This window comes from Musca domestica, unplaced genomic scaffold (assembly GCF_030504385.1).
Source record: "Musca domestica strain aabys unplaced genomic scaffold, Musca_domestica.polishedcontigs.V.1.1 110, whole genome shotgun sequence".
NCBI lineage: Eukaryota > Metazoa > Arthropoda > Insecta > Diptera > Muscidae > Musca > Musca domestica.
Window position 1 is genome coordinate 611,485 of NW_026712134.1, and position 19,683 is coordinate 631,167.

The 19,683-nt window shown below is 25.4% G+C and overlaps 1 protein-coding gene across 1 annotated transcript in view; it reads left to right on the plus strand.

The window, feature by feature from the left end:
• Window positions 1-19,683, plus strand: part of LOC101891678 (uncharacterized) — a 35,991-nt gene that overhangs the window by 13,622 nt on the left and 2,686 nt on the right. Inside the window, exons 2-3 of the mRNA XM_059132125.1 lie at window positions 14,667-14,769; window positions 14,883-14,968. Coding sequence (XP_058988108.1) covers window positions 14,667-14,769; window positions 14,883-14,968 — 189 coding nt within the window. The remainder of the gene's footprint in view (window positions 1-14,666; window positions 14,770-14,882; window positions 14,969-19,683) is intronic.

Consider the following 19,683-nt stretch of genomic DNA (forward strand, 5'->3'; position numbering starts at 1 on the left):
TAATAAACGTGGATTTTTTAAAATTTATTTTTTTAAGACCTTAATAAACGTGGATTTTTTTAAAAATTATTTTTTGAGGTTCTTCAATAAACGTAGATTTTTTAAAATTTATTTTTTTAAGACCTTAATAAACGTGGATTTTTTTAAAAATTATTTTTTGAGGTTCTTCAATAAACGTAGATTTTTTAAAAATTATTTTTTTAAGACCTTAATAAACGTGGATTTTTTAAAAAATATTTTTTGAGGTTCTTCAATAAACGTAGATTTTTTAAAAATTATTTTTTGAGGTTCTTCAATAAACGTGGATTTTTTAAAAATTATTTTTTGAATTCCCAGATAAACGTGGATTTTTTAAAAATTATTTTTTCCATGAATTAATAAACGTGGATTTTTTAAAAATTATTTTTTAAGCTCCTTCAACAAACGTGGATTTTTTAAAAATTATTTTTTGAGCTCCTTCAACAAACGTGGATTTTTTAAAAATTATTTTTTCCGTGAATTAATAAACCTGGATTTTTTAAAAATTATTTTTTGAGCTCCTTCAACAAACGTGGATTTTTTAAAAATTATTTTTTCCGTGAATTAATAAACCTGGATTTTTTAAAAATTATTTTTTCCATGAATTAATAAACCTGGATTTTTTAAAAATTATTTTTTCCATGAATTAATAAACGTGGATTTTTTAAAAATTATTTTTTCCATGAATTAATAAACGTGGATTTTTTAAAAATTATTTTTTGAAGACCTCAATAAACGTGGATTTTTTAAAAATTATTTTTCCATGAATTAATAAACGTGGATTTTTTAAAAATTATTTTTTCCATGAATTAATAAACGTGGATTTTTTAAAAATTATTTTTTCCATGAATTAATAAACGTGGATTTTTTAAAAATTATTTTTTCCATGAACGTGGATTTTTTTAAAATTATTTTTGAGTTCCCAGATAAACGTGAATTTTTTAAAAATTATTTTTGAGTTCCCAGATAAACGTGGATTTTTTAAAAATTATTTTTGAGTTCCCAGATAAACGTAGATTTTTTAAAAATTATTTTTGAGTTCCCAGATAAACGTAGATTTTTTAAAAATTATTTTTGAGTTCCCAGATAATAAACGTGGATTTTTAAATTTTTTTTTCCATGAATTAATAAACGTGGATTTTTTAAAAATTATTTTTTGAGTTCCCAGATAAACGTGGATTTTTTAAAAATTATTTTTTGAGCTCCTTCAACAAACGTGGATTTTTCAAGAATTATTTTTTGAGCTCCTTCAACAAACGTGGATTTTTCAAAAATTATTTTTTGAGCTCCTTCAACAAACGTGCATTTTTTAAAAATTATTTTTGAGCTCCTTCAACAAACGTGGATTTTTCAAAAATTATTTTTTGAGCTCCTTCAACAAACGTGGATTTTTTAAAAATTATTTTTTGAGTTCCCAGATAAACGTGGATTTTTTAAAAATTATTTTTTGAGCTCCTTCAACAAACGTGGATTTTTTAAAAAATATTTTTTGAGCTCCTTCAACAAACGTGGATTTTTTAAAAATTATTTTTTGAGCTCCTTCAACAAACGTGGATTTTTTAAAAATTATTTTTTGAGCTCCTTCAACAAACGTGGATTTTTCAAAAATTATTTTTTGAGCTCCTTCAACAAACGTGGATTTTTTAAAAATTATTTTTTGAGGTTCTTCAATAAACGTGGATTTCTTAAAAATTATTTTTTGAGGTTCTTCAATAAACGTGGATTTCTTAAAAATTATTTTTTGAGGTTCTTCAATAAACGTGGATTTTTTAAAAATTATTTTTTGAGGTTCTTCAATAAACGTGGATTTCTTAAAAATTATTTTTTGAGGTTCTTCAATAAACGTGGATTTCTTAAAAATTATTTTTTGAGGTTCTTCAATAAACGTGGATTTCTTAAAAATTATTTTTTGAGGTTCTTCAATAAACGTGGATTTCTTAAAAATTATTTTTTGCGGCGTACTTTTGAATTATCACATGTTGGCCCATTTACCATAAATTATCTCCTTTGCTGATTCATGTGATGCGAAGCAATTACAAAATTTCATTTCATTTCGTTTTTGCCTCAAACCCTTTGTTATTAACCTAGAAAATTATTCACAATCTGCTTTCAATAGCCTAAATGTAGGCAACATCAGCTGTTAATTGCGAATTGCAAGCAAGTCCATAAACAAAAAAATTAAATGTATGCCAAACAAAAAAAGAAGAGGAATATTTGCTTTTTGCCTGAACAGGCCATGTATGACACAATTCTTTTGTGGGGCAAACACAAAAAAACCTTTTCGAAAAAAGAGCATTCCAATACAAATAAACACCATATCCATGCTGCCTACAAATATGCAATGGTTGGCTAAATCGAAATGAAATTCATGTTCATTCATATTCATCCCTCTCGTTTATTTTTTTGCGTTTTTGTGCCATAAAATATGTGGGGCTTTTTAATACACTCACGAATTGTTGGTTGTTTGTTTGTTTTCCGAATCTGGTTGTTGGCCAACTCAACCAGAAACAACCTCGAAATGTATGCAACAGTTGTTTTAAATAACCATAAATTTGGAGACCACCATTATCCCAAATGCATTTCGGTTTTATGGAACGGAAGAACGAACGACCGACCAAAAAGTGCAGTTCTTCTGTGAGGTTTTGTGAAAAGAAAAATGGAATAAAACCTAAAAGTATGCTTTGAAATGTGTAAAATCTAAAGGCCAACCTAAAAGTATGTGTTAAAAAATATCATAAATTTCATTTTTACAAAATAGGATTTCCATTCGCCTGCTTTGTTCGGCGCACAACTTTTGTTTACCGGCCAGCGATGCGTAACAAAAATTCTCCAAGGATTCCCCGAACAAGCCTTTGCCGTGGTGTTTGCTTTCACCTGGAAATTTTCAAAGAACGTTTTTTTCTCTCTCTCTCTCTTATTCTTTTTTCATCCTTTGCTTGATAAATATTTCATAATATTAATTTATGGAAATCGTTTTCTTATCCTCTCCCACACCCCTTCTCCACTTTAAATCCCTTTTTCCACATAACGAAAATTCAATAACGCCCCAAAACATGCAATATCTTTTTCTCAATATATGTAGTTATAATTGTAACATATTTTATGGCTTGGCAGCCATAAAGAAAATAAAGAAGAAAACTAAAATTGAAGACAAAAAGAAATATTTTTTGGAATGGAAATATGGAAATGGTTGTAAATTTTTAATGAAAAAACGATTGGATTTAAGACAAGAAACAAAAACTAAATGTCAAATGGGAATTTACGGCCAGGCGTTTTACAGGAGGTAGATTATTTTTAAGAAGGACCTTAAAAAATAGTTTTTTAATCCACGATTATTGAAGAACACCAAAAAATAATTTTTAAAAATCCACGATTATTGAAGGAGCTCAAAAAATAATTTGTAAAAAATCCAGGATTATCAAGGAGCTCAAAAAATAGTTTTTAAAAAATCCACGATTATCAAGGACCTCTAAAAATAATTTTTAAAAAATCCAGGATTATCAAGGACCTCTGAAAATAATTTTTCCAAAATCCAGGATTATGAATAAACGTGGATTTTTTAAAAACTATTTTTTGATGTCCTTAATAATTCTGGATTATTTAAAAATTATTTTTAGAGTCCTTGATAATCGTGGATTTTTTAAAAATTATTTTTTGAGGTACTTGATAATCCTGGATTTTTTACAAATTATTTTTTGAGCTCCTTGATAATCGTGGATTTTTTTTTAAAATTAGTTTTTGAGGTACTTGATAGTCCTGGATTTTTTACAAATTATTTTTTGAGCTACTTGATAAACCTGGATTTTTTACAAATTATTTTTTTAGGTCTTTGATGAACTAGGACATGTTAAAATTTATTTTATTTTTAAAAAATTATTTATATATTTAAGAAATCTTCTTTCTCCATTTATATGTTCTTCCATCTACCTGTTGAACAACTTCCTCAAAAAATAATTTTTAAAAAATCCAGGATTATAAAGGACCTCAAAAAATAATTTTTAAAAAATCCACGTTTATTGAAGGACCTAAAAAAATAATTAAATAAAAATCCACGTTTATTGAAGGACCTAAAAAAATAATTAAATAAAAATCCACATTTATCGAAGTACGTCAAAAATATAATTTTTAAAAAATTCACGGTTATTGAAGGACCTCAAAAAATAATTTTTAAAAATCCACGTTTATTAATTCACAGGAAAAAATAATTTTTAAAAATCCACGTTTATTAATTCACAGGAAAAAATAATTTTTAAAAAATCCATGTTTATTAATTCATGGAAAAAATAATTTTTAAAAAATCCACATTTATTTATTCATAAAAAAAATAATTTTTAAAAAATCCACGTTTATTAATTCATGGAAAAAATAATTTTTAAAAATCCACATTTATTTATTCATGGAAAAAATAATTTTTAAAAAATCCACGTTTATTAATTCATGGAAAAAATAATTTTTAAAAAATCCACGTTTATTAATTCATGGAAAAAATAATTTTTAAAAAATCCACATTTATTTATTCATGGAAAAAATAATTTTTAAAAAATCCACGTTTATTAATTCATGGAAAAAATAATTTTTAAAAAATCCACATTTATTTATTCATGGAAAAAATAATAGAACAGTGTTTGGCTTGCTTGTTTGGGATACCATAGTATTTTGTTGTTGCAAAAATCGTCAGGCAAAATCCCATTATTGTTGTTTTTATAAAAACAACGTTTGTTTATGAGTGGAGAACGATGGTAATGTTTACCAGGGGGTAAGGCAGGGAATACCTAGGTTTCGGAAAGAGCCACCAATCCTCATCAGTTCCCTTGTTTCTTGTCTGGGATATTCTCCCCAGAAGTTATTTAAAAAATAACTTCTATGACAAAAAACATTTTTTTACCCAAGTGACGAGATCGTAAGCTCAATAGAAGAGGAACAAAAGAATTACATAAAACTAAAATTCTTTTGGAAAATCTTCTAAATCTTACAACCGCACTTATAAACATTTACATCTTTCTCCACTTGTTATGTTTTCGTTCAACCTGAACGAAGTAACATAACCATGTAAGTTCGTTTTGTCTGTTACAACAAAAACCCCTTCGTCGACCGTGCCTGTGTCTATTAATAGAACAGTGTTTGGCTTGCTTGTTTGGGATACCATAGTATTTTGTTGTTGCAAAAATCGTCAGGCAAAATCCCATTATTGTTGTTTTTATAAAAACAACGTTTGTTTATGAGTGGAGAACGATGGTAATGTTTACCAGGGGGTAAGGCACTGATGAGGATTGGTGGCTCTTTCCGAAACCTAGGTATTCCCGGCCTTACCCCCTGGTAAACATTACCATCGTTCTCCACTCATAAACAAACGTTGTTTTTATAAAAACAACAATAATGGGATTTTGCCTGACGATTTTTGCAACAACGGAAAAAATAATTTTTAAAAAATCCACGTTTATTAATTCGTTGAGAAAATAGTTTTTAAAAAATCCACTTTTATTAATTCATAGAAAAAATATTTTTTAAAACATCCACTTTTATTAATTCACAGAAAAAATATTTTTCAAAAACCCCACATTTATTAAAGGACCTCAAAAAATAATTTTTAAAAAATCCACATTTATCGAAGTACGTCAAAAAATAATTTTTAAAAAATCCACGTTCGTTAGAAACTTCAAAAACTAATTTTTAAAAAATCCACGTTCGTTAGAAACTTCAAAAAATAATTTTTAAAAAATCCACGTTTATTGAAGTACCTCAAAAAATAATTTTTAAAAAATCCACGTTTATTGAAGGACCTCAAAAAATAATTTTTAAAAAATCCACATTCATTGAGGAATTTTAAAAAAATAATTTTTAAATAATCCACGTTTATTGAAGGACCACAAAAAAATAATTTTTAAAAAATCCACGTTTATTGAAGGACCTCAAAAAATAATTTTTAAAAAATCCACGTTTATTGAAGGACCTCAAAAAATAATTTTTAAAAAATCCATGTTTATTGAAGGACCTCAAAAAATAATTTTTAAAAAATCCACGTTTATTGAAGGACCTCAAAAAATAATTTTTAAAAAATCCACGTTTATTGAAGGACCTCAAAAAATAATTTTTAAAAAATCCACGTTTATTGAAGGACCTCAAAAAATAATTCTTAAAAAAACCACGTTTATTGAAGGACCTCAAAAAATAATTTTTAAAAAATTCACGTTTATTAATTCATTGAAAATTTTTTTTTTAAAAATTCACGTTTATTAGTTCATGGAAAAAATAATTTTTAAAAAACCCACGTTTATTAATTCATGGAAAAAATAATTTTTAAAAAACCCACGTTTATTAATTCGTTGAGAAAATAGTTTTTAAAAAATCCACTTTTATTGATTCATAGAAAAAATATTTTTCAAAAACCCCACATTTATTAAAGGACCTCAAAAAATAATTTTTAAAAAATCCACGTTTATTGAAGGACCTCAAAAAATAATTTTTAAAAAATCCACGTTTATTGAAGGACCTCAAAAAATAATTTTTAAAAAATCCACGTTTACTGAAGGACCTCAAAAAATAATTCTTAAAAAAACCACGTTTATTGAAGGACCTCAAAAATAATTTTTAAAAAATCCACGTTTATTGAAGGACCTCAAAAAATAATTTTTAAAAAATCCACGTTTATTGAAGGACCTCAAAAAATAATTCTTAAAAAAACCACGTTTATTGAAGGACCTCAAAAAATAATTTTTAAAAAATCCACGTTTATTGAAGGACCTCAAAAAATAATTTTTAAAAAATCCACGTTTATTGAAGGACCTCAAAAACTAATTTTAAAAAAATCCACGTTTATTGAAGTACCTCAAAAAATAATTTTTAAAAAATCCACGTTTATTGAAGTACCTCAAAAAATAATTTTTAAAAAATCCACGTTTATTGAAGTACCTCAAAAACTAATTTTTAAAAAATCCACGTTTATTGAAGTACCTCAAAAACTAATTTTTAAAAAATCCACGTTTATTGAAGTACCTCAAAAACTAATTTTTAAAAAATCCACGTTTATTGAAGTACCTCAAAAAATAATTTTTAAAAAATCCACGTTTATTGAAGTACCTCAAAAATAATTTTTAAAAAATCCACGTTTATTGAAGTACCTCAAAAAATAATTTTTAAAAAATCCACGTTTATTGAAGTACCTCAAAAATAATTTTTAAAAAATCCACGTTTATTGAAGTACCTCAAAAAATAATTTTTAAAAATCCACGTTTATTGAAGTACCTCAAAAAATAATTTTTAAAAATCCACGTTTATTGAAGTACCTCAAAAAATAATTTTTAAAAAATCCACGTTTATTGAAGTACCTCAAAAAATAATTTTTAAAAAATCCACGTTTATTGAAGTACCTCAAAAAATAATTTTTAAAAAATCCACGTTTATTGAAGTACCTCAAAAAATAATTTTTAAAAAATCCACGTTTATTGAAGTACCTCAAAAAATAATTTTTAAAAAATCCACGTTTATTGAAGTACCTCAAAAAATAATTTTTAAAAAATCCACGTTTATTGAAGTACCTCAAAAAATAATTTTTAAAAAATCCACGTTTATTGAAGTACCTCAAAAAATAATTTTTAAAAATCCACGTTTATTGAAGTACCTCAAAAATAATTTTTAAAAAATCCACGTTTATTGAAGTACCTCAAAAAATAATTTTTAAAAAATCCACATTTATTGAAGTACCTCAAAAAATAATTTTTTAAAAATCCACGTTTATTGAAGTACCTCAAAAAATAATTTTTAAAAAATCCACGTTTATTGAAGTACCTCAAAAAATAATTTTTAAAAAATCCACGTTTATTGAAGTACCTCAAAAACTAATTTTTAAAAAATCCACGTTTATTGAAGTACCTCAAAAACTAATTTTTAAAAAATCCACGTTTATTGAAGTACCTCAAAAACTATTTTTTAAAAAATCCACGTTTATTGAAGGACCTCAAAAAATAATTTTTAAAAAATCCACATTTATTGAAGTCTTAAAAAAATAATTTTTAAAAAATCCACGTTTATTGAAGTCTTCAAAAAATTTTTTTAAAAAATCCAGGTTTTTGAAGGAGCTCAAAAAATAATTTTTAAAAAATCCAGGTTTTTGAAGTACCTCAAAAAATAATTTTTAAAAAATCCACGTTTATTTAAGTACCTCAAAAAATAATTTTTAAAAAATCCACGTTTATTGAAGTACCTCAAAAAATAATTTTTAAAAAATCCACGTTTATTGAAGTACCTCAAAAAATAATTTTTAAAAAATCCACGTTTATTGAAGTACCTCAAAAAATAATTTTTAAAAAATCCACGTTTATTGAAGTACCTCAAAAAATAATTTTTAAAAAATCCACGTTTATTGAGGACCTAAAAAAATAATTTTTAAAAAAATCCACGTTTATTGAAGGACCTCAAAAAATATTTTTTAAAAAAATCCACGTTTATTGAAGGACTTCAAAAAATAATTTTTAAAAAATCCACGTTTCTGAAGGACTTCAAAAAATAATTTTTAAAAAATCCTCGTTTATTGAAGGACCTCAAAAATCCACTTTTATTAAAGGACCTCAATAAATAATTTTTAAAAAATCCACGTTTATTGAAGGACTTAAAAAAATTATTTTTATAAAATCCACGTTTATTAAGGTCTTTAAAAAATAATTTAAAAAAAATTACATTTGTTGATGTCTTCAAAAAAATATTATTTTAAAAATCCACGTTTATAAAGAACCTCAAAAAATAATTTTTAAAAAATCCTCGTTTATTGAAGGAGCACAAACATAATTTTTAAAAAATCCTCGTTTATAGAAGGAGCACAAAAATAATTTTTAAAAAATCCACGTTTATCGAAGGACCTCAAAAATACATTTTCAATTTTTTTGTATTTCTAAATTTAATATTTTAAATGTCCTAAGATTCAGTCACCGAACACACAATTTGTTTTATTTCAAATGTCAAGTACCTTCCACGGAGTGTATTTCAAATTGAAATCTCTACAAGAATTCGAAATACTTAAGAGTCAGCAAGGAGAAAGGTCAAGAACTTTTGTGAATGTAACAGAGTTTCATTCACTTACAAAAAGTTTTTATTTTATTTAATTTTTAATGAACAATATATAAGCTCATTAAATTTTGTGCAGACACTGCGGCGTATAATTAATATTAATTAATGGAAGTTGGTGGCGTATGATGATTGATGATGTTAGTCGTACGTTTGATTTAAGAAGAATGGAAGAGAGAAGGAGAGAGGCTATTTGAGAATGAAAAATAAGACATTTAAAAATTAACTCTGCAGTAAAAAATATTCTCTTGAACAAATTCACTTCTCTGACTCTGAGGATTTTTTTAATTTTTTTTTCTCCCCCAAAAGTATGCTTTGATTTGTGAACCAAGTCAATTTCCCTCAGCTACTGCTACTCGTATCGCGTAAATCACATTTCTCGAGTTATTGAAAGCCGGCTTTGTTGGGAAAATTTAGCGGAAATTAGGTTTCGCTATGCAATTAGGCTAAAAGCCAAAATCAGTTTAGCGTTGAGTAACACAGCACTGCCAATGCACCCTCGAAGCTGCAAAATACCAACCACCCCCACCACCCACTCGTATGTCGTAACGCCAGAGCCATCTATGCTTGCAAAAGTAATGAGCAAATTTTTATTTGCATTATTAAGGTGTTGGCCAAGGGGCGTTATGGCCTCAAACCCTGCCACCCCTTCCCGCACCCCTTTCGGAGTCAATGTTTTGTTTCGTATCTCGAGCGTGTTTTGGAACCTCTTTGCTTTTATGGTTCAAGTTTGGTTTGACCCAATTTTCCGGGCAAGCATTTTCCCTGTCGTCATTCTCGTCATCACCGTCATTAGTTCCATGGGTAACGGGGGAGGGGATTAAGTAATATTTGTTGTTGTTGTTGTTTTGTTTTTTTTTTTTTTTCTGTTTCTTTTGTCTTGGAAGCGTGGCATATGCTTTGTGACAATGGCTGGTCTGGCGTGGAAAAACTTAAGGTAAACTTCGTGGATTAAAGTAGTAAATTAATGAGCCAAGTTTCTTGGGCTTTGTTGCTGTTGTTGTTGTGTTTGTTTCAGTGTGTGGAAGTAATGTGTAAATAATGGCTAAATGTTTTCTTCTCCTTCGAGAGCGAGCGAAAAAAAACCTGGGAAGAAAACAAAGAATGCAGCAAGTGAAAATAATCTCCGGAGGAGACAAGGAAGTAGACGGTGACAGGTAGACAGAATCGGATTTTCAACAAAAACTACCTTAAAGTATGCAATATAATACTGATGGAACTAGATGCCTGAAAGTAGGCAACACGTTGTTAAAATTATTTTCTGAACTCCTTATTAGACGTAGATTTTTTAAAAATAATTTTTTAAGGTCCTTCCATAAACGTGGATTTTTTTAGGTCCTTAATAAGCGTGGATTTTTTAAAAATTATTTTTTGAGGTCCTTGATAAACGTGGATTTTTTAAAAATTATTTTTTAAATACCTCTTTTTAAAATTATTTTTTTTATTTGATTTTTGAGGAGTTTACAAACAGGTGATTTTTTAAAAAATATTTTTGAGAAGTTTACAAACAGTCGAAGCACGTTTATTAATTCATTGAAAAAATAATTTTTAAAAAGTCCACGTTTATTAATTCATTAAAAATATTTAAAAAAAAAAAACGTGGATTCCACATTTATTTTTGGCTTCAAAAAATATTTTTTAAAAAAGTCCACGTTTATTAATTCATTAAAAATATTTAAAAAAAAAAACGTGGATTCCACATTTATTTTTGGCTTCAAAAAATATTTTTTAAAAAAGTCCACGTTTATTAATTCATTAAAAAAAAATAATTTTTAAAAAGTCCAGGTTTATTAATTCTTGGAAAAAATATTTTTTAAAAAATCCACGTTTATTAATTCATTAAAAAAAATAATTTTTAAAAAGTCCAGGTTTATTAATTCTTGGAAAAAATATTTTTTAAAAAATCCACGTTTATTAATTCATTAAAAAAAATAATTTTTAAAAAGTCCAGGTTTATTAATTCTTGGAAAAAATATTTTTTAAAAAATCCATGTTTATTTATTCATGGAAAAATTATTTTTAAAAAATCCACGTTTATTAATTCTTGGAAAAAATATTTTTTAAAAAATCCACGTTTATTAATTCATTGAAAAAATAATTTTTAAAAAATCCACGTTTATTAAGTATTTCAAAAAATAATTTTTAAAAAATCCACGTTTATTAAGTATTTCAAAAAATAATTTTTAAAAAATCCACGTTTATTAAGTATTTCAAAAAATAATTTTTAAAAAATCCACGTTTATTAAGTATTTCAAAAAATAATTTTTAAAAAATCCACGTTTATTAAGTATTTCAAAAAATAATTTTTAAAAAATCCACGTTTATTAAGTATTTCAAAAAATAATTTTTAAAAAATCCACGTTTATTAAGTATTTCAAAAAATAATTTTTAAAAAATCCACGTTTATTAAGTATTTCAAAAAATAATTTTTAAAAAATCCACGTTTATTAAGTATTTCAAAAAATAATTTTTAAAAAATCCACGTTTATTGAGTATTTCAAAAAATAATTTTTAAAAAATCCACGTTTATTATTGGTTTCAAAAAATATTTTTTAAAAAATCCACGTTTATTATTGGTTTCAAAAAATATTTTTTTTTAAAAAACCACGGTTATTATTGGTTTCAAAAAATATTTTTTTAAAAAATCCAAGTTTATTAACTCATTGAAAAAATAATTTTTAAAAAATCCACGTTTATTAATTCATTGAAAAAATAATTTAAAAAAAAATTGAAGTACCTCAAAAAATAATTTTTAAAAAATCCACGTTTATTGAAGTACCTCAAAAAAAATTTTTAAAAATCCACGTTTATTGAAGTACCTCAAAAAAAATTTTTAAAAATCCACGTTTATTGAAATACCTCAAAAAATAATTTTTAAAAAATCCACGTTTATTGAAGTACCTCAAAAATAATTTTTAAAAAATCCACGTTTATTGAAGTACCTCAAAAAATAATTTTTAAAAAATCCACGTTTATTGAAGTACCTCAAAAAATAATTTTTAAAAAATCCACGTTTATTGAAGTACCTCAAAAAATAATTTTTAAAAAATCCACGTTTATTGAAGTACCTCAAAAAATAATTTTTAAAAAATCCACGTTTATTGAAGTACCTCAAAAAATAATTTTTAAAAAATCCACGTTTATTGAAGTACCTCAAAAAATAATTTTTAAAAAATCCACGTTTATTGAAGTACCTCAAAAAATAATTTTTAAAAAATCCACGTTTATTGAAGTACCTCAAAAAATAATTTTTAAAAAATCCACGTTTATTGAAGTACCTCAAAAAATAATTTTTAAAAAATCCACGTTTATTGAAGTACCTCAAAAAATAATTTTTAAAAAATCCACGTTTATTGAAGTACCTCAAAAAATAATTTTTAAAAAATCCACGTTTATTGAAGTACCTCAAAAAATAATTTTTAAAAAATCCACGTTTATTGAAGTACCTCAAAAAATAATTTTTAAAAAATCCACGTTTATTGAAGTACCTCAAAAAATAATTTTTAAAAAATCCACGTTTATTGAAGTACCTCAAAAAATAATTTTTAAAAAATCCACGTTTATAGAAGTACCTCAAAAAATAACTTTTAAAAAATCCACGTTTATTGAAGTACCTCAAAAAATAATTTTTAAAAAATCCACGTTTATTGAAGTACCTCAAAAAATAATTTTTAAAAAATCCACGTTTATTGAAGTACCTCAAAAAATAATTTTTAAAAAATCCACGTTTATTGAAGTACCTCAAAAAATAATTTTTAAAAAATCCACGTTTATTGAAGTACCTCAAAAAATAATTTTTAAAAAATCCACGTTTATTGAAGTACCTCAAAAAATAATTTTTAAAAAATCCACGTTTATTGAAGTACCTCAAAAAATAATTTTTAAAAAATCCACGTTTATAGAAGTACCTCAAAAAATAATTTTTAAAAAATCCACGTTTATTGAAATACCTCAAAAAATAATTTTTAAAAAATCCACGTTTATAGAAGTACCTCAAAAAAGAATTTTTAAAAAATCCACGTTTATTAAGGATCCCAAGAAAAAAATTTTTAAAAAAATCCACGTTAATTGAAGTACCTCAAAAAATAATTTTTAAAAAATCCACGTTTATTGAAGTACCTCAAAATATAATTTTTAAAAAATCCACGTTTATTGAAGGACCTCAAAAATAATTTTTAAAAAATCCACGTTTATTGAAGGACCTCAAAAAATAATTTTTAAAAAATCCACGTTTATTGAAGTACCTCAAAAAATAATTTTTAAAAAATCCACGTTTATTGAAGGACCTCAAAAATAATTTTTAAAAAATCCACGTTTATTGAAGGACCTCAAAAAATAATTTTTAAAAATCCACATTTATTAAAGTACCTCAAAAAAATAATTTTTAAAAATCCACATTTATTGAAGTGCCTCAAAAAATAATTTTTAAAGAATTCATGTTTATTGAAGGAACTCAAAAAGTATTTTTTAAAAAATCCACGTTTATTGAAGGACCTTAAAAAATATTTTTTAAAAAATCCACGTTTATTGAAAGACCTCAAAAAATAATTTTTAAAAATCCACGTTTATTGAAGTACCTCAAAAAATAATTTTTAAAAAATCCACGTTTGTTAAAGGACCTCAAAAATAATTTTTGAAAAATCCACGTTTATTGAAGGTCCTCAAAAAATAATTTTTAAAATTTTTTTTTTGGAATTCCCATTTCCATTGCAACATAACCACTTGACACAATGTATGTCACAAGAGAAAGAATACAAAGAAAAACCAAACCAGCCAAGCCAACAATCTACCAAATTATGCAGACCCCTATTTGTTGCTGTTGTTGTCGTAGTGATTGTTGACGTTGTTGTAGTAGGGCTTGTTCTCTGTCAATTGTGCCAACAATTGCCGGTATGGAATAACCATAAAACAACGACAACAACAAAAACAATTTTTTTGCAACAACGAAACAAAAAATACCTGGCATACCAGCAAGCCCTACTCACACACACACTCACATACAGACATACGCTTTGTGTGTTACACAAAGGCAAGAGGTGTTATAAATTTATAGACTAAGTCCCTTCCCCCCGTCCGCCTCATCAATATACTCTAGGAGCATGAGTATGGGTACTTAAGCCATATCAACGAGCCAGTCAACCTGCCAGTATTTCTTTTCAGACACATAGCGAAAAAAATTGTAGGAAAAGCCCTTAAACCCAGAGGTCAATAGCCTAAAAGTATGCTTCTGCTGTTTTTGTTTAGCTTCTATGTGAGTGGCTATGCATGTGTGTGTGTGTGAGTGAATGCGATTCATTCATTCATAGAGAGAAAATTGTAACTGTTGTTAGTTAGCTGACTTATATATATTTCTTGTTTTTGTTGCATGCATTTTTCACTCTTCAAGTGGCAAATTGTGTCTGAGTTTGTTGTGCCTCGGGCCTAATCCAGCCAGAGGCAAGGGTCGGCAAGGGGGGTTGATATACTGGGGGGCTTAACGATTTTCTATTGAAATTAATTTGCCTCTTCAGGCAGTGCTGCACTCAGTGCTTTATGTGTGTATTGTTTCCATTCATCTTTCATTGTATTCGTTCTTTGTTGTCTACTTTTAGGCGCCATTCAACAGATGACCAAGATTTCGATTTAATCTCCAATGTAAGCGGTCCGCAGCAGCGAAATAATTTCATATTTCGCATATGGAATTTCAAAAGGAAGGTAGGCCTACTATTAATCTCAAATAATTTAAAATCAAGAAAGTATTTTTTTTTTTTAATTAAATAATTGATTTAATTCTTTTTTTTTAAATTCATCAATTTTTTTTATTTCAGAAAAAATCCTCACACATCTTGGACAAATTTTGGCAGCATCAGGATACCACGTATGCCAAGCTGAGCAATGGAAATAATGGAGAAAGGTATGAAAACATTTTTAAAAAAAAAATATCCTCATTTGTTAAATGACTCCGAAAAAAAATATTTTTAAAAAATCCAAGGAACTTAAAAAAATATTTTTTTAAAAAATCCAAGGACCATAAAAAATATTTTTTAAAAATCCACATTTCTTTAAGGACCTTGGAAAAATATTTTTATAAAATCCACGCTTATGTTGAGGCCCCTAAAAATATTTTTAAAAAATACACGCCTATGTTGAGGCCCCTAAAAATATTTTTAAAAAAATACACGCTTATGTTGAGGCCCTTAAAAATATTTTTAAAAAAATCTCGTTTGATAAAGGACCTTCAAAAAATATTTTTAAAAAATCCACGTTTGCTAAAGGATCTTTAAAAAATATTTATAAAAAATTAACGTTTGCTAAAGGATCTTTAAAAAATATTTTTAAAAAATCCACGTTTCTTTAAGGACCTTGGAAAAATATTTTTAAAAAATCCACGTTTCTTTAAGGATCTTGGAAAAATATTTTTAAAAAATCCACGTTTCTTTAAGGACCTTGGAAAAATATTTTTAAAAAATCCACGTTTCTTTAAGGACCTTGGAAAAATATTTTTAAAAAATCCACGTTTCTTTAAGGACCTTGGAAAAATATTTTTAAAAAATCCACGTTTCTTTAAGGATCTTGGAAAAATATTTTTAAAAAATCCACGTTTCTTTAAGGACCTTGGAAAAATTTTTTTAAAAAATCCACGTTTCTTTAAGGATTTTGGAAATATATTTTTAAAAAATTCACTTTTCTTTAAGGACCTTGGAACATATTTTTAAAAAAATCCACGTTTCTTAAGAGACCTTAAAAAATATTTCTTAAAAATCAACGTTTCTTAAAGGACTTTGAAAAAAATATTTAAAAAAAATCCACGTTTCTTTAAGGACCTTGGAAAACTATTTTTAAAAAATCCACGTTTGTTAAAGGACCTTGAAAAAATATTTCTAAAAAATCCACGTTTGTTAAAGGACCTTGAAAAAATATTTTTAAAAAATCCACGTTTATTAAGGACCTTGAAAAAATATTTTTAAAAAATCCACGTTTATTAAGGACCTTGAAAAAATATTTTTAAAAAATCCACGTTTATTAAGGACCTCAAAAAATAATTTTAAAAAAATCCACGTTTCTTTAAGGACCTTGAAAAAATATTTTTAAAAAATCCACGTTTGTTAAAGGACCTTGAAAAAATATTTTTAAAAAATCCACGTTTGTTAAAGGACCTTGAAAAAATATTTTTAAAAAATCCACCTTGGAAAAATATTTTTAAAAAAAGCACGTTTTTTAAGGACCTTGGAAAAATATTTTTAAAAAAATTCACGTTTTTTTAAGGACCTTGGAAAAATATTTTTAAAAAATCCACATTTGCTAAAGGACCTTTGAAAAATATTTTTAAAAAATCCACGTTTCTTTGAGGGTCTTGGAAAAATATTTTTAAAAAATCCACATTTGCTAAAGGACCTTTGAAAAATATTTTTAAAAAATCCACATTTGCTAAAGGACCTTTGAAAAATATTTTTAAAAAATCCACGTTTCTTTAAGGGCCTTGGAAACATATTTTTAAAAAATCCACATTTGCTAAAGGACCTTTGAAAAATATTTTTTAAAAATCCACGTTTCTTTAAGGGCCTTGGAAAAATATTTTTAAAAAATCCACATTTGCTAAAGGACATTTGAAAAATATTTTTAAAAAATCCACATTTGCTAAAGGACCTTTGAAAAATATTTTTTAAAAATCCACGTTTCTTTAAGGGCCTTGGAAAAATATTTTTAAAAAATCCACATTTGCTAAAGGACATTTGAAAAATATTTTTAAAAAATCCACATTTGCTAAAGGACCTTTGAAAAATATTTTTTAAAAATCCACGTTTGCTAAAGGACCTTTAAAAAATATTTTTTAAAAATCCACGTTTGCTAAAGGACCTTTAAAAAATATTTTTTAAAAATCCACGTTTGCTAAAGGACCTTTAAAAAAATATTTTTTCAAAAATCCACGTTTGCTAAAGGACCTTTAAAAAAATATTTTTTTACAAATCCACGTTTGCTAAAGGATCTTTAAAAAAATATTTTTTAAAAATCCACGTTTGCTAAAGGATCTTTAAAAAAATATTTTTTAAAAATCCACGTTTCTTTAAGGACCTTGGAAAAATATTTTTAAAAAATCCACGATTCTCTAAGGATCTCGAAAAAATATTTTTGAAAAATCCACGTTTCTTAAAGGACCTTGAAAAAATATTTTTAAAAAATCCACGTTTCTTAAAGGACCTTGAAAAAATATTTTTAAAAAATCCACGTTTCTTAAAGGACCTTGAAAAAATATTTTTAAAAAATCCACGTTTCTTAAAGGACCTTGAAAAACTATTTTTAAAAAATCCACGTTTCTTAAAGGACCTTGAAAAAATATTTTTAAAAAATCCACGTTTCTTAAAGGACCTTGAAAAACTATTTTTAAAAAATCCACGTTTCTTAAAGGACCTTGAAAAAATATTTTTAAAATATCCACGTTTCTTAAAGGACCTTGAAAAAATATTTTTAAAAAATCCACGATTCCTTAAGGACCTTGGAAAAAAATTTTTAAAAAATCCACGTTTCTTTAAGGACCTTGAAAAAAAATTTTTAAAAATCCACGTTTATAAAAAAAACTTGAAAAATATTTTTTTAAAAATCTAGTATATAAAAAAAAACTTGAAAAATATTTTTTTAAAAATCTAGTATATAAAAAAAAAACTTGAAAAATATTTTTACAAAATCCACGTTTCTTTAAGGACCTTGAAAAAATATTTTTAAAAAATCCACGTTTCTTTAAGGACCTTGAAAAAATATTTTTAAAAAATCCACGTTTCTTTAAGGACCTTGAAAAAATATTTTTAAAAAATCCACGTTTCTTTAAGGACCTTGAAAAAATATTTTTAAAAAATCCACGTTTCTTTAAGGACCTTGAAAAAATATTTTTAAAAAATCCACGTTTCTTTAAGGACCTTGAAAAAATATTTTTAAAAAATCCACATTGATTGATAGTCCTTGAAAAAATATTTTTAAAAAGTCCACGTTTGTTAAAGGACCTTGAAAAAATATTTTTAAAAAATCCACGTTGCTTTAAGGACCTTGAAAAAATATTTTTAAAAAGTCCACGTTTGTTAAAGGACCTTGAAAAAATATTTTTAAAAAATCCACGTTGCTTTAAGGACCTTGAAAAAATATTTTTAAAAAATCCACGTTTAATGTTAGGCCTTGAAAAAATATTTTTAAAAAATCCACGTTGCTTTAAGGACCTTGAAAAAATATTTTTAAAAAATCCACGTTGCTTTAAGGACCTTGAAAAAATATTTTTAAAAAATCCACGTTGCTTTAAGGACCTTGAAAAAATATTTTTAAAAAATCCACGTTTAATGTTAAGCCTTGAAAAAATATTTTTAAAAAATCCACGTTTATTGTTAAGCCTTGAAAAAATATTTTTAAAAAATTCACGTTTAATGTTAGGCCTTGAAAAAATATTTTTAAAAAATCCACGTTTATTGTTAAGCCTTGAAAAAATATTTTAAAAAAGTCCACGTTTATTGTTAAGCCTTGAAAAAATATTTTTAAAAAATCCACGTTTATTGTTAAGCCTTGAAAAAATATTTTGAAAAAGTCCACGTTTATTGTTAAGCCTTGAAAAAATATTTTAAAAAAGTCCACGTTTATTGTTAAGCCTTGAAAAAATATTTTTAAAAAATCCACGTTTATTGTTAGGCCTTGAAAAAATATTTTTAAAAAATCCACGTTTATTGTTAAGCCTTGAAAAAATATTTTTAAAAAAACCACGTTTATTGTTAAGCCTTGAAAAAATATTTTTAAAAAATCCACGTTTATTGTTAGGCCTTGAAAAAATATTTTTAAAAAAAACCACGTTTGTTGTTAAGCCTTGAAAAAATATTTTTAAAAAATCCACGTTTATTGTTAGGCCTTGAAAAAATATTTTTAAAAAATCCACGTTTATTGTTAGGCCTTGAAAAAATATTTTTAAAAAATCCACGTTTATTGTTAGGCCTTGAAAAAATATTTTTAAAAAATCCACGTTTATTGTTAGGCCTTGAAAAAATATTTTTAAAAAATCCACGTTTATTGTTAGGCCTTGAAAAATATTTTTAAAAAATCCACGTTTATTGTTAGGCCTTGAAAAAATATTTTTAAAAAATCCACGTTTATTGTTAGGCCTTGAAAAAATATTTTTAAAAAATCCACGTTTATTGTTAGGCCTTGAAAAAATATTTTTAAAAAATCCACGTTTATTGTTTGGCCTTGAAAAAATATTTTTAAAAAATCCACGTTTATTGATAGTCCTTGAAACAATATTTTTTAAAAATCCACGTTTATTGATAGTCCTTGAAAAAATATTTTTTAAAAATCCACGTTTATTGATAGTCCTTGAAAAAATATTTTTAAAAAATTCACGTTTATTGATAGTCCTTGAAAAATATTTTTAAAAAATCCACGTTTATTGTTAGGCCTTGAAAAAATATTTTTAAAAAATCCACGTTTATTGTTAGGCCTTGAAAAAATATTTTTAAAAAATCCACGTTTATTGTTAGGTTTTGAAAAAATATTTTTAAAAAATCCACGTTTATTGTTAGGCCTTGAAAAAATATTTTTAAAAAATCCACGTTTATTGTTAGGTTTTGAAAAAATATTTTTAAAAAATCCACGTTTATTGTT